This window comes from Heterocephalus glaber, unplaced genomic scaffold (assembly GCF_053883595.1).
Source record: "Heterocephalus glaber isolate CG9 unplaced genomic scaffold, H.glaber_assembly_v1.0 deba00000071, whole genome shotgun sequence".
NCBI lineage: Eukaryota > Metazoa > Chordata > Mammalia > Rodentia > Bathyergidae > Heterocephalus > Heterocephalus glaber.
Window position 1 is genome coordinate 13,818,134 of NW_028258137.1, and position 12,728 is coordinate 13,830,861.

Sequence of the window (12,728 nt, forward strand, 5' to 3'; positions counted from 1 at the left end):
TGAACATCAAGCATTTACACAAGGCTATGATTCCAATCTTAACATGCAAGGGAGATGTATTCTTGTATAATCTCAGTTGGTTCTCATATTGTGAATCTTTACTCAATAGTTTTTTTCAAAAATCCCTAAGTGATATTCTTTTTTTTTTTTTTTTTTGGTACTGGGGATCGAACTCAGGACCTTGCACTTGTGAGGCAGGCAGCTGAACCACTGAGCTAAATCCCCGCCCCTAAGTGATATTCTACCAAGGACTGAAAATACAATTTGGGTTCACAAACTATTCTATGAAGCTAAAATTTAGAGTATTTAAAAGTCTCTAGGGCTGGGGATTTAGCTCAGTGGTTCTGCTGCCTAACTCGCAAGCACAAGGTCCCGAGTTCGATCCCCAGTACCAATAAAATAAAATAAAATTCTCTATAAAGGAATCATCAAAATTACTACCAATAATAATGCCTCTCTGCAGTTTTAATTTTAAAATGTGATATATTCATCCACCACATTCTCCTTTTACTATGCTCCACACTTCTGTCCAAAGATAGCGCCATTATCAGTTATATCAAAAGGTATGTAGGAAATTAGAATCATCTGCCCTGAGGGCCACAGAAAAGAAAAAAGGTCATGTGCTATTAGGGCGAGGAAGAGTTTCTACAAATGTCTGTCAAATTTGGCAACAAAAAGATGAGCATGGTGGCACACAACTTTAATCCCAGCACTCTGGGAGGCTGAGGAAGGAATATTTTAAATTTGGGTCCCACCTTAAAAATTTTAAGACCGTGTCTCAAAAACATTTTTTTAAATATTTTTTAAAAGCCTAGCAATGAAACTCAGTATGAAGGCTTTGGGTTCAATCCCCAGAAAGGGGAAGAGGGTGCACACATACATATGGACAAATATTTAACATACAAACAAAAGTACTGTATGAATCTGTTCCCATTTGGTCAAAAATTTAAACACTATACACACACAAACTTTCAAAAATAACAATTTGATAGGTATATAATACTTTCATCTTAGCTAACAAACAAACAACAAAAATTCAATCCCAAGAGATAAAATAACTCTTCTAGAATGCCTAAGCAATTTACATATATTAATTCAATTAATCCTGACTAATCCTATGAAGAACATGCTCCTCTACCTAAACTGCACATATAAGGCTACCAAGACACCAAAAGGTTTAGTAATTTGGCCCAGTCTACTAAGGATTGAGTCAGGATTTAAAACAAGTAAAGTAGGGCCAGGGATTTAGCTCAGTGGTTTCGCCACCTGCTAGCAAGCACAAGGACCCAAGTTCGATCCCCGGTACCAAAAAATAAATAAATAAAACAAGTAAAGTAAGGCTCCAGGATCTGAACACTTAAAATTTTATACCCGAGTTCGCTCCCCAGTACCAAAAAAAAAAATTTTACATCCTGGGCCAAGGATTTAGCTCAGTGGTGTCACTGCCTGCCTTGTAAGCGCAAGGTCCTGAGTTCAATCCCTGATATTTAAAATTTTTTTAAAAAATTTATATCCTGTTAAAAAGACATAAACTTTATTTTTGAAGTTCAAATCTTAGTAATAAACTATAGAAAAACAACTAAATATATAGATGTCAGAAGGCTTGATTTCTAGTCTCAAGACTGCAAGAGTTAAAGCTTTGGGTAGGTCATTTGATGCCTCTAGGCTGCATTTTAACAAATCTGTTCACTGGGAATAGAAAGCAATTGCCTAATCACTCTAATTGACTTGCTCTGAGAATTAAGTGAAAATGTGCTTTTAAAATCCTTTGCAGGGCTGGGGATTTAGCTCAGTGGTTCTGCCACCTGCCTTGCAAGCGTAAGGACCAGAGTTCGATCCCCGGTACCAAAACAAAACAACAACAAAAAAAAAAATTAAAAAAAATAAAATCCTTTGCAAAGCACTACATAAAGTTGGTGTTACTGAGTCTAGGTCTTATCTTTAAATTGCCCAAAAAGCACCTGTACACATGTTGGGTACAAATAAAAACAACTCAGTATCAATAACAAAACTCAGTTTGTTACCTGAATGGGTTCAGATATCTTTTGGGTTTTCTTGGTTGGTTGTTTTTGCGACAGGATCTCACCATGTAGTTTAGGCTGGCCTTGAACTTACAAAGGACCCCAGGCTGGCCTCAAACTCACAGTGTTCCTCCTGCCCCAGCCTTCTGAGTGCTGAGATTACAGATGTGTGCCACCACATCTGGCTTCAGAGATCATTTTAAATCTACTGTGTTCCACGTTTGAATACATAATTAAAAGCTCATGAGGGCCGGGGATTTAGCTCAGTGGTTTTGCCACCTGCTGCGAAGGGCAAGGACCCGAGTTCGATCCCCAGTACCAAAAAAAAAAGCTCATGGAAGCTAATGATAGCTAGGATTTATAAACATCTCTAGTCCTAACAGCAGAACCAGCAGAGCTACTCCACTGAAGAAAGAAATTTGTGCTTTTTCAGAGTGCTACTGGCTGCCTAACAGTCATTCCTAGGTGACAGCTGCCTCCAGTATCCTAGGTCCTAAGTACTGTGAAAAAAAGTGTGCTGTCAGCAAACTGAGTTTCAACATCATGACAAGACACTCAGCCGATGGATCACTCCTTATTTTCATCCTCCAACACACAGAGCACAGTACCAATGTGAAGTAAACTGCCTAGCCTATCTGTACTTATCAAAGAACCATGAACAACTTCAGTGCACACTTAAATATTTCCTATTACACTCTTAATTGACCTAAATTTTTCGTCAATCCTTCCAAACAATGGATTCACTCTGCAGAAAGTTCACTTGTGAACATAATTATATAAATTTTACCACACTTGCTCTAAAAACATTTACAAGGGATAAAGCTATCAATAATCTGTTTCTTTCACTACATTTAAGAATTCTAAACTGAGAAGAAGTCTCAGTATGTTACCGTTTTATTGAGACATCCAAATCTTTTAGACAGTCCACAATTGTGCTTCTGTGTCTCTGTACTGCATTGTGATCTGTCTGCACGGTCTTCAACAAAGATGTCAGAGCTACGTATCTGGATGAAACAAAGTTACAGAATGAGAGTTAAAATATAAAATTCAGGATACTTTCTCCCTGCCCAAATAATAACACAGTCTAATGGATAAGGGAAAACATACATTTTTAAATATTTAAAAGTAAAGACTGTTAGGAAGTATAAAAGTAACCTTTTAATGGCTTATCCAGGAGTGGTAACACCTCTGGAGACTGAGGCAGGAAGATCTAAAGAGTTCAAGGCCCACCTGGGCTACCCAGTGACTTCAAGGTAAGCCAGAACTACATAGCAAGACCCTGTCTCAAAATGAATAAATGAATGAATACAAGCATGCATGCACACTTAGTAAGAGACAGCATAATCTAAACTGATGGCAAATAGAAGCAGCTCTGGATTTAGATTTACTCTCACAGTCAAGTCCATTAAACTTCCAAATGTAACTGACTCAGGGCCAGGGATTTAGCTCAGTGGTTCCTCCACCTGCCTCACAAGCACAAGGTCCAGAGTTTAATCCTCAGTACAAAAAAAAAAAAACAAAAAAAACTGACTCAATCCCTACAAAAATCTTCAAAATGGTAAAAGGAGTACATATGCCTTTGTAGGCTTCCTTACTCCCCAAATTATTTTACCATTCATGTATTCTGTGCTTTCAATACACCAAAACTGCCTCTATAAAACTCTGAGTCCAAGATCCAAGTGTTTTAAAATCCTTTTTTGGGGGGGCAGGGGGGGTACCAGGGATTGAACTCGGATCCTTGTGCTTGTGCAGCAGGCAGCAAAACCACTGAGCTAAATCCCTGGCCCTAAAAATCCTTTTAAAAGGAGAAGATAATTCAGGGTGAAACAAAATTTTAACACAGAAAATGTTCCTGATTAGAAAAAATAGCAGACAAAAAATAACTACATATGGGGAAGTAATAAAAAATACTACGGATCAAATTATTTTTTAAAAAACTAGCTAGATTTATGCCTGGAAGTACAAATCTATAATCCCAGCACTCTGGGAAGCTAAGGCAGGAGAACTGCAAATTCAAGCCCAACCTAGACAATTTAATGAGACCCTGTCTCTAAAAGGGAGTAAAGGGGCTTAGGGATAGGGAAAAAGGACCTGGGGACACAGCTCAGTGCAAAGGCTCTGGAATCAGTCTTCAGTACTACAAAAACAAGCAAACAAACAGAGAAAACCTATCTGGATTTCCTAAAAATGTACCAGATTTGCTATATAAAATGTATTTTCCTTCTTAATTTAGAGCGGAGATCAACAAATAACAACCTACCTACAAAATTCAGTCCTCTGCTATTTTGTTAATCAACTGCTATTTGAACACAGCCACACTTGTCATTTACATATTGTCTATGGGTGATTCCATATTAACTAAGCTGGACAGTTGCCTCAAAGACCTTGTGGCCCAAAATGACTAAAATATTTACCATCTTCTCCTTTACAAGAACTTTGATGACTCAGTTTATAGTATAAACAAGAGTAAAAATTAAGCCATAAGGCACATCTTCAAATTCTTTACAAAACAGTACTTAAGATCAGACTAAAAGTTCTGAGTTGAATTTCTGGATATACAACACTGAGTGTGTGTGTGCGTGCGTGCGTGTGTGTGTGTTTAAGTAATCTTAAGCAAAGTTACTCTTGAAAATACTAAGGTTATAATACCCGAGGTACAAGATTTTTTTTTCATTGACTTACCTAATATTTTTGTCATTGTTCAATAAGAAACGACCCAGGATATTTATGGCTAGAACCTAAAGAGAAACAGTATAGGTTAAAAGACTAGGAGAAGGAAACATTTATAGTGTACCCGGACTCTACTGTGTACAAATTATTTAAAGATGGCATCTACCTAAAATGTATCAATAAAAGAATTTAAGGGAAAAATAAACAAATAAAGATCTAAGCATCTAGAGACTGCTAGCAAAAAAAAAATTAAAGGCCAACTCTTCAAACCATACTCTATTTCAACAGTAATTACTAGAAGATTATGTTCTAAGGTTTTGATATTGTTAGAAGAATAGTACTGGTACAGCCTCTCTGAAGAATAATCTGGCAATAACTATAAATATTTAAAAAGAAAATAGAGGGAACATTTATTCTATTTAATGAAATGTTACCAAATTCTTAAATCACAATTAAGCCAAGTGAGATCTCTAAACTTAGGAGGAAAAAAGTATGTCCTCTACCTTAACAATTCCAATTCTACAAATTTATCTGACAAACATAATTGTACATGTGTATAAAGGTCTACTGTGGCATTATCAGCAAATCCAAAGTGATAAGAGACATCCTAAATGTCCATTAATAGCAAATTTCCTAAATATGTACTGACATCTGTACAATGAAATCTTATGTAGCCATTAAACAGAATGATTTCTGACACATGGTACAACGTGTAAAAGCCTTGAAGATATTTTTCTTTTTTTTCCCCCAGTACTGGGGACCAAACTTGCAAGGCAGGGGTGGTGCCACTGAGCCAAATCCCTGGCCCTGAACACATTTTTCTAAATGAAATAAAACAAACATAAAAAGATAAGTACTATTTAATTTCACTTATATGAGGCACTATGATATTATGAAATAATTTTGATCTTTGTCATCATTTCTTAACATACAACTCCTTAATCCCTTGGAATTTCTTAGGTGATACATTAGCATCTTTAGTTGTAATGAGGTGACTTTTGAAGGGCTTCTGGACAGCCTCAGAGTGAGGTTGGTTTGCCAGGGAAACCAACCATGTGTTTGGAGGGTTAAAGTTTTCAACCCCATCCCCAAGCTCCAGGGAAGACAGGTGCTAAAAGTCAAGCAGATCACCAATAGCCAATGATATATAATCAATCATTTCTACATAATAAAGCTTCTATAAAAATCCCAAAGGACAGGGTTCCTACAAACTTCAAAATGGCTAAATATGTAGTTTCCTGGAGGGTGGCATGTCTGGGAAGAGCAGAAAAGCTCCTCATCCCTTTGCACATGCCTCACTCTACACTTTTTCCCTTCCTGCTGTATCCTTTGTAGCAACCTATATCATATACTGGTAGACTTAAGTAAAGTGTTTCCCTGAGTTTTGTGAGCCACTCTAGCAAATTAATCAAACTCAGAGAGGGATGCAGGAGCCCAGATTTCTAAGTGGTTGGTCAGCACAAATCACAATTTATACTTGTGATTGGCATCTGAAGTGATGGTCTTGTGAGACTAAGCCATCGCCCTATGGGATGCGACCTTATTTCCAGATAGACGATGTCAGAATTAAATTCAAGACCATCTAGTTGGTGTCCACTGGAGAACTGTTTGTGTGATGGAAAATACTCCATATATTTGGTGTTAAAAATAAAGTGCTGAGAGAATATATGAGAAAAGAGTAGAAGGTAGGAAAAACACTTTGGTTTGGCTTTTTCCTGTATCTTTCCAGAAGTACGTAAGAGCAGTCAAATTTATAGAGACAGAAAGGAGAATAGTAGTAGTAGAGAATGGGGAGTTACTGTTTAATGGAGATAGGTTGGGAAGACAAAGTTCTGGAGAATAAGATGGTAATGGTTACACAACAATGAATATACTAATGCCACAGAACTATACATTTAAAATTTATTAAAATAACATATTTTGTTATATATATATTTTATTATGATTAAGAAAAAGCAAAAAGGAATGAAACTCATTTTTACATGAATATGGAACAAGCTCCAAGAGTAATGATAATCATAGATGAAAAAAGCAAGGTACAGAATAGAATATATATTGTCATTTGTTTGAAAGGGAGAGGAACCTAACCGAAGTTCCTCTGGTTACATGACTGTCATGATACTGTACTCTAGTTAGTAAATATGTGGTTGGTTGGTTGGTTGGTTTTTGCAGAACTGGGTATCGAACTCAGGACCTTGAACTTGCCAGGCAGGAGCTGGCACCACTGAGCTAAACCTCCAACCCCTAGTGAATATGTTTTATTTAAGGTTTCAGGTTAGCAATTCTAATATTAATAAAGGATTGGATTAATGAAAAAATTTATGGGGGAGAAGGGTCAACTTCTTATAGAACTCCAATTATTTAATGAGGGGAAAACATAAAAGAAATGGTAAACTATCACTAGAACATCACCTTTGTAATTACTGAAAGTAAGAGTGTCTATGGATGCCAAAACTGATGGGTAAAAGTCTGTAAATAGGTTACTTATATTGTCTAACAGTGTCTCTCTCAAAATATTTTTAATTACAGGCTGGAAATATGGTGCACACCTGTAATCCCAGCATTCTCAGAGGCTAAGGCAGGAGGACTGCAAGTTGAAGTCCAGGCTGGGTAACTTAAGTGACTTAGCAAGATCCTATCTCAAAATAAAAAATAAAAAAAGGGCTGGGGATGTAGCTGAATGAAAGGGCCCTGGGTTCAACCCACAGTGCTACCATATATATTATTTTAAATATATATTTTATTTACAAAAAACAAAACACAGCAACTATAGTAGAGAGCTAGCAGGCATCACCTTTAGCAAATGATCAAGGTTAACACCACAGTAATGAAACAAAGATTGCATGCATCTCCTGTATCATCAATGGAGAAGACCACATGGTTTCTGAGTACTTTTGTCAATAAGTATTATTTTAATCTATAAAATTATGAAAAAAATATCAAACAGAATTCAACTGAGATACAGTCCAGAAAATAACTGATCAGTACTTTTCAAATCTGTCAATGTCATGAGAGACAAAGACCAAGAAACTGTCAAAGATAAGGAAACTAAGGACACATGAAAATTAAACGCAATGTGAGAGCATGGGTTGCTTCCTGTGACAAAAAACAAGTACAAATAGAAAAACTAGTAAGATATGAATAAAGTCTGTAATTTAATTACTAGTATAGCATCAACATTAACTTCTTACTCTTCATAATTACTGTAATTCTGTAAGATTTTAACATTAGGGGAAGATGGGTGAAGGGTATAGTGTGTATAAGAACTATGAACTGGGCTAGGGATTCAGCTCAGTGGTTCCGGCACCTGCTGCACAAGCGCAAGGTCCGGAGTTTGATCCTCGGTACAAAAAAAAAAGAACTATGAACTATTTTTGTACCTGTGACTCTAAAATCATTTGAAATAAAAGGCTTATTAAAAGAACAAATATGCATAAATATGCTTCTAAAGACACATTTGAATATGGATCCAATATCTCAAAAAATATATTAGAAACTGCTAACAGTGTTTCCCTCTGGAAAGAGAACTAAGAGGCTATATATTAAATGTGTAAAGCAGACATTGTCTTTCCTGTGTACCTTTCTTTCTTTCTTTTTTTTTTTTCCATTTTTCTGAGACAGGATCTTTCTATATAGTTTAGGCTGGTCTTGAACTTACTAGCATACATTGTTCAGCCTTGAATTTGCAGTGGTCCTCCTGCCTCAGCCTCTCAAGTGCTGGGATTACAGGCATGCATCACTACACCCAGCTTCCTGCATAGCTCTGAGTTTTTTAATTTGTATGTTTATTTTTTAAATAAAAACAAACTTACTAAAACATTATGTCTTGTTCAGAATAATGAAGACAACTCAAATTGTGGTTCTAGTACAAGCTTATTCTGAATTGTTGCCCCCTTCAACAATTTCTATATATCTAACTATATATACATTCTTCCAACTTTTATTATTATAATCAATGTTAAGCATTCATGGGAGAAAACACTTCACATTCTGAAAACACAACATTATGCATTTTTTATATCATTTCTTCCTAAAATCAAGTTTCAAGTGGGGTCCAATTCCAAAGTATTAAAATCAAAAGACAGTCACACTAAATAATGTGTTCAGGGAAAAGAAAAGATTTTAAAAGACTTACTCGCAGTCCACTCTCTGATTTAATATCCATGATAGTCAAAACAGTTTCATAAAGAATAGCATTTCCTACATTTTTACTAGTCTCTGTATTAGTGGCAACCTGAAAAGACACAGAGGGAAGTACTTATGTGATGAAACAATGCTTCCAAAAAGTACCCAGAGGTGACAAGAGACATTCTATTTATATCTACCAAGGAAACAAAACCTGCTCCACACAGTAACAACAATCATTCTACTCTTGCCTAGAAGAAAACAAATACTTAATAAAATGCAAGGTGGGTCTACTCACCTGTGCTAGTATATCATTCATAGCTTCACTTGAGTCATCATCATTTCGTCCTAAAATTCTTAATAACCGCAAAATCCGTACCTAATGTGCAAAATATGAGAAGTTTCAACAATCACGCTGGCATAAAGGAAGCTCATTTAGTATGAAATAAAAATAAAGTCTTAGATCCCAACAGAAATATTCAAAATCAAAGAGAATTTTAAACATTATTTAAAAGTTATACGTGTTTCTGTATCTAATAAAGTTATTAGACAACCCACCCTTTACTGCCCACAGCTAAAGGAGTAACACCACTTGCAAGCTATTATTATATTAAAACTTCAGGCATATCAAGTAGTAAATAATTTTGTTTAAAATTACAATTTTATTCTATCAATCTAATACAATACACAACTGTCTCCCTATGCACTGATAATTAGTTTAATCAATTAACTACCAAATTTCTACACAACACAAAAAAGAAAAATGAATAGTCTACTCAAAACTTGTTAAATTCACATAACATTTACTTAAAAAGTTTTTTTTAGGGGCCGGGGATTTAGCTCAGTGGTTCCGACTCCTGCCTCGCAAGCGCAAGGTCCCGAGTTCGATCTCCAGTACCAAAAAAAAAGTTTTTTTTAGACTCACCTGCAAAAAGGGGTCACTGATACCAGAAACATCATGTTCTGGGGAATATCCGGACATGATGAGGTTCTTTAGAATACGAACTAATTGGGGCACAAGCTGCAGAAAAGAAAGATGCATCAAAACCAGTAAAAATCTAAGAATGTCTCTTGAATAAGCAGGTACTTTGGTTTAGAAAAAGGATGCAAGGGTCTGAGTCCCAGAAAATTCTACTGATAAAAACATAGTAATATGTTGTACATGTTTCAAACATATAACTTAGGAGTTAGGCCAAAACCTCAAAAGTACTATGTATTTTATCTGAAAAAAAGGAAGACTTTTTAACTCCAGAGTTATATGCAAAGACATTACAATGGTGGGTCAGAACATCTCTGTGAACCAAGTAGAACAAGTAGAGCAAATTCCTGTGGGGCTTACTGCATTTGCTTTTGCAAATTGGATACACCTGGATGGCAAAAAATTGTTCAGTTTTTATCCATTCAAATATTTAAATGTAAAATGTTATCACAACAAAATGTAACTAGTAATTTCATTAAAATATAGCTTTGAAACATACCACCTAACAGAAAAATCTCTCTCCTAAAATAGGGCTAGTTATTTCCTTTTCCAACAAATAACAGAAAATATCAAAGTACATTAGCCAAGTGGAAAAGACACAAAGAAAATACACTTTTCACCTTAAAATATCAAGGCCATAAATATTCCATTCCTCTATTCTTAACTCATATGACACAATTTCGTTAAATCTAACATCATTTAATTATACACACTGTTTTTTGTGGCCTATTCCTTTGGTTTCTCCATTATAGACATAAGACTTAGTAGAGGCAATAATATTGCCAAGCTGAACTTATAGATGCTTTAAATACATATTAGCACTCATTTCGTTTCTGATGATCAATTATTTAATGTTAAAACCCTCCCACAAACTGCCACAATAGGAACTTCTCCAGGCTCCAAATGAAAACTCAACTTAGCTATTTAATAACTCTAATGACCTAAAATTAAGTGAAGAAGTAGCCAATCTGAACAGTTCTAATTCTGTTGCAATTCAATTATATTGTCTCACTGTATTGAGACTCTTCCTCCTTTACTTCCCAAGCCCAAAGGGGGATCAAGATTAAAGTGAAAAGCCAAGCCAGTCCCAAGACATGCACTCAAAACATTCAGTCTACTCCTAAATGCCAGAAAACACAATCTGTATGAATTTAAGTAAGTTTGGCCTTAACATTTCAAAATTTAATGACTCCTAAGTCACATAAAAAAATTTGGACAACTTTAAGTATAAAACAAGGCTAAACCATGGAAATCTGAATTCTACACAAATCCTCATTAAATCTGTCAACTGTGGATAAACTTGGGTTAGAGATAAGCAGTTCACCTTGCATACTTCCCAAAGGTCTGCTTTTTTGGGGGGGTGAGGGGCAGGGGGCACTACACATAACCTAATCACTTTCTTAAATCTGTTAGTTCTTGGAGAAGTCTTTTTTCCTTGGGCTATTGTTTTATTCACTGCCAAAAGGCTAGAACATCTCATAAGATTACCTTGGGACTGAAAGCACAAATGTCTATGTGGTTAGCACACAAATTCTTGGAACCTGGCTTTATTATTAAGACAAAAATGCAAGTTACTAAAACTGATGACAGGACAAACAAAATAAGATGACAAAAGGAAAGGCTGCAGCCATGAAAATCAGTTGGTGCCCACCTACTCTACCTCTAAGTCCTTTTAATATTCCAAAATTTCTAGCAAGATTAAGTCCAGATACAGGGAAAATAAAAGCTCTAAGTCTGAACTGAAAGCTCAGAAGTACACATGGAGCTTTGTAAAATATTCAGTTACCATATATGGCTCTAAAATATCTACTTTAAAAAGAAGTGATATTTTGTGTCAAGGCTCCAGACTGATCTGGAATTACCATTACTAAAGACACTGGAAATCTGTTCAAAGCTTCTCAAATGAAGAAGAAGAAAAGGCAGAGAAGGAGGCTTATAATTCAGGAAAGGCTGCAACTGAAATCCAAGGCTGACTTTGGAGTCAGGAGTTTAAGTGACAAGACAAAAACTGGATTAGCGAGTTAGCCAAAAATGCTAGAACAAATAAGGCACAGTATTAAGCACAGCGTCAGCATTAGTATAGGTTAAAAGCCACATTTGTGGATGGATACACAAAAGCTGCTAAGGACCTAATGCCAGCATGCACCATCTAAAAGAGGGTTAATTCTTACCTTTTCATTCTAACATACAGCAGGATTCCAAACAGACAACAGGAACAAAACATATAAAGCAAGCATTAGGGACAGATACGGGTCTGATACTATTTTACAATAATTTAATCAAGACATGAACATCTAAGGGGGGAAAAAAGCCAAAAAAAGAACTGCTGTTAGATCTAAAATATAAAACCAGCCCTATTTATGGAGTGATTAGCAACCTATAAAAGAAATTAAATGCATGTAACTACCCAAAGAATAATCTTTCTCAAAATCCTCCTTCCTACTGCCTTCTAAAAAGGAAAAACAAAAATGCCCATTTTAAAAGGCTATTTAAACAGGAAGAATTTAAGAACATTAGAACTTTCATCACAGGAGTCAATGGACTAAACTGAACAGTGGGGTAAAAGAAAAAAAATTTAATTCCAGTTTGCAGTCTTTGCCTTAAAAACAAAACAAAACAGAAAATTACTTGTCTTAAAAAAAAAAAACCTATTTGTAATTTAAACTCAGGTTACTTTTCCTGACTCAATGTCAAAACAGCAGATAAAACATGTGAGAAATTGGTGTGTCTGCCAACAAGAGAGGACTTCTATCCTGAAAAGAAAGCATTATAATAGTGCCAGTTCTTATAAGCCTAAATCTGGCTTCCAGCCCTACTACACAGGTGGGCTAGTTAAATCCTTTATTCAGCTCCATAGCTTGCTTTCCAAAAAAAAATCCTAAGTAAAAAAAGCATATACTTTTCAGGAAAATTACTTTCCAATCAAGAAAGGC

General features: G+C 35.6%; 1 protein-coding gene and 1 non-coding gene across 6 annotated transcripts in view; both read right to left on the bottom strand.

The window, feature by feature from the left end:
* The window catches only part of Ap1g1 (adaptor related protein complex 1 subunit gamma 1), an 83,046-nt gene that overhangs the window by 24,213 nt on the left and 46,105 nt on the right, over positions 1-12,728 (bottom strand). For all 5 annotated transcript variants that reach the window (XM_087211215.1, XM_087211331.1, XM_004842907.4 and 2 more), the window contains 5 exons: positions 9,742-9,837; positions 9,115-9,195; positions 8,827-8,925; positions 4,704-4,759; positions 2,912-3,025 (listed from right to left, as the gene is read on the bottom strand). In XM_087211215.1, the coding sequence (XP_087067341.1) occupies positions 2,912-3,025; positions 4,704-4,759; positions 8,827-8,925; positions 9,115-9,195; positions 9,742-9,837 (446 nt within the window). The remainder of the gene's footprint in view (positions 1-2,911; positions 3,026-4,703; positions 4,760-8,826; positions 8,926-9,114; positions 9,196-9,741; positions 9,838-12,728) is intronic.
* LOC147830618 (small nucleolar RNA SNORD71) lies at positions 2,533-2,618 on the bottom strand. The gene has a single exon (XR_015449682.1). It is a non-coding gene; the product is annotated as a small nucleolar RNA SNORD71 (small nucleolar RNA).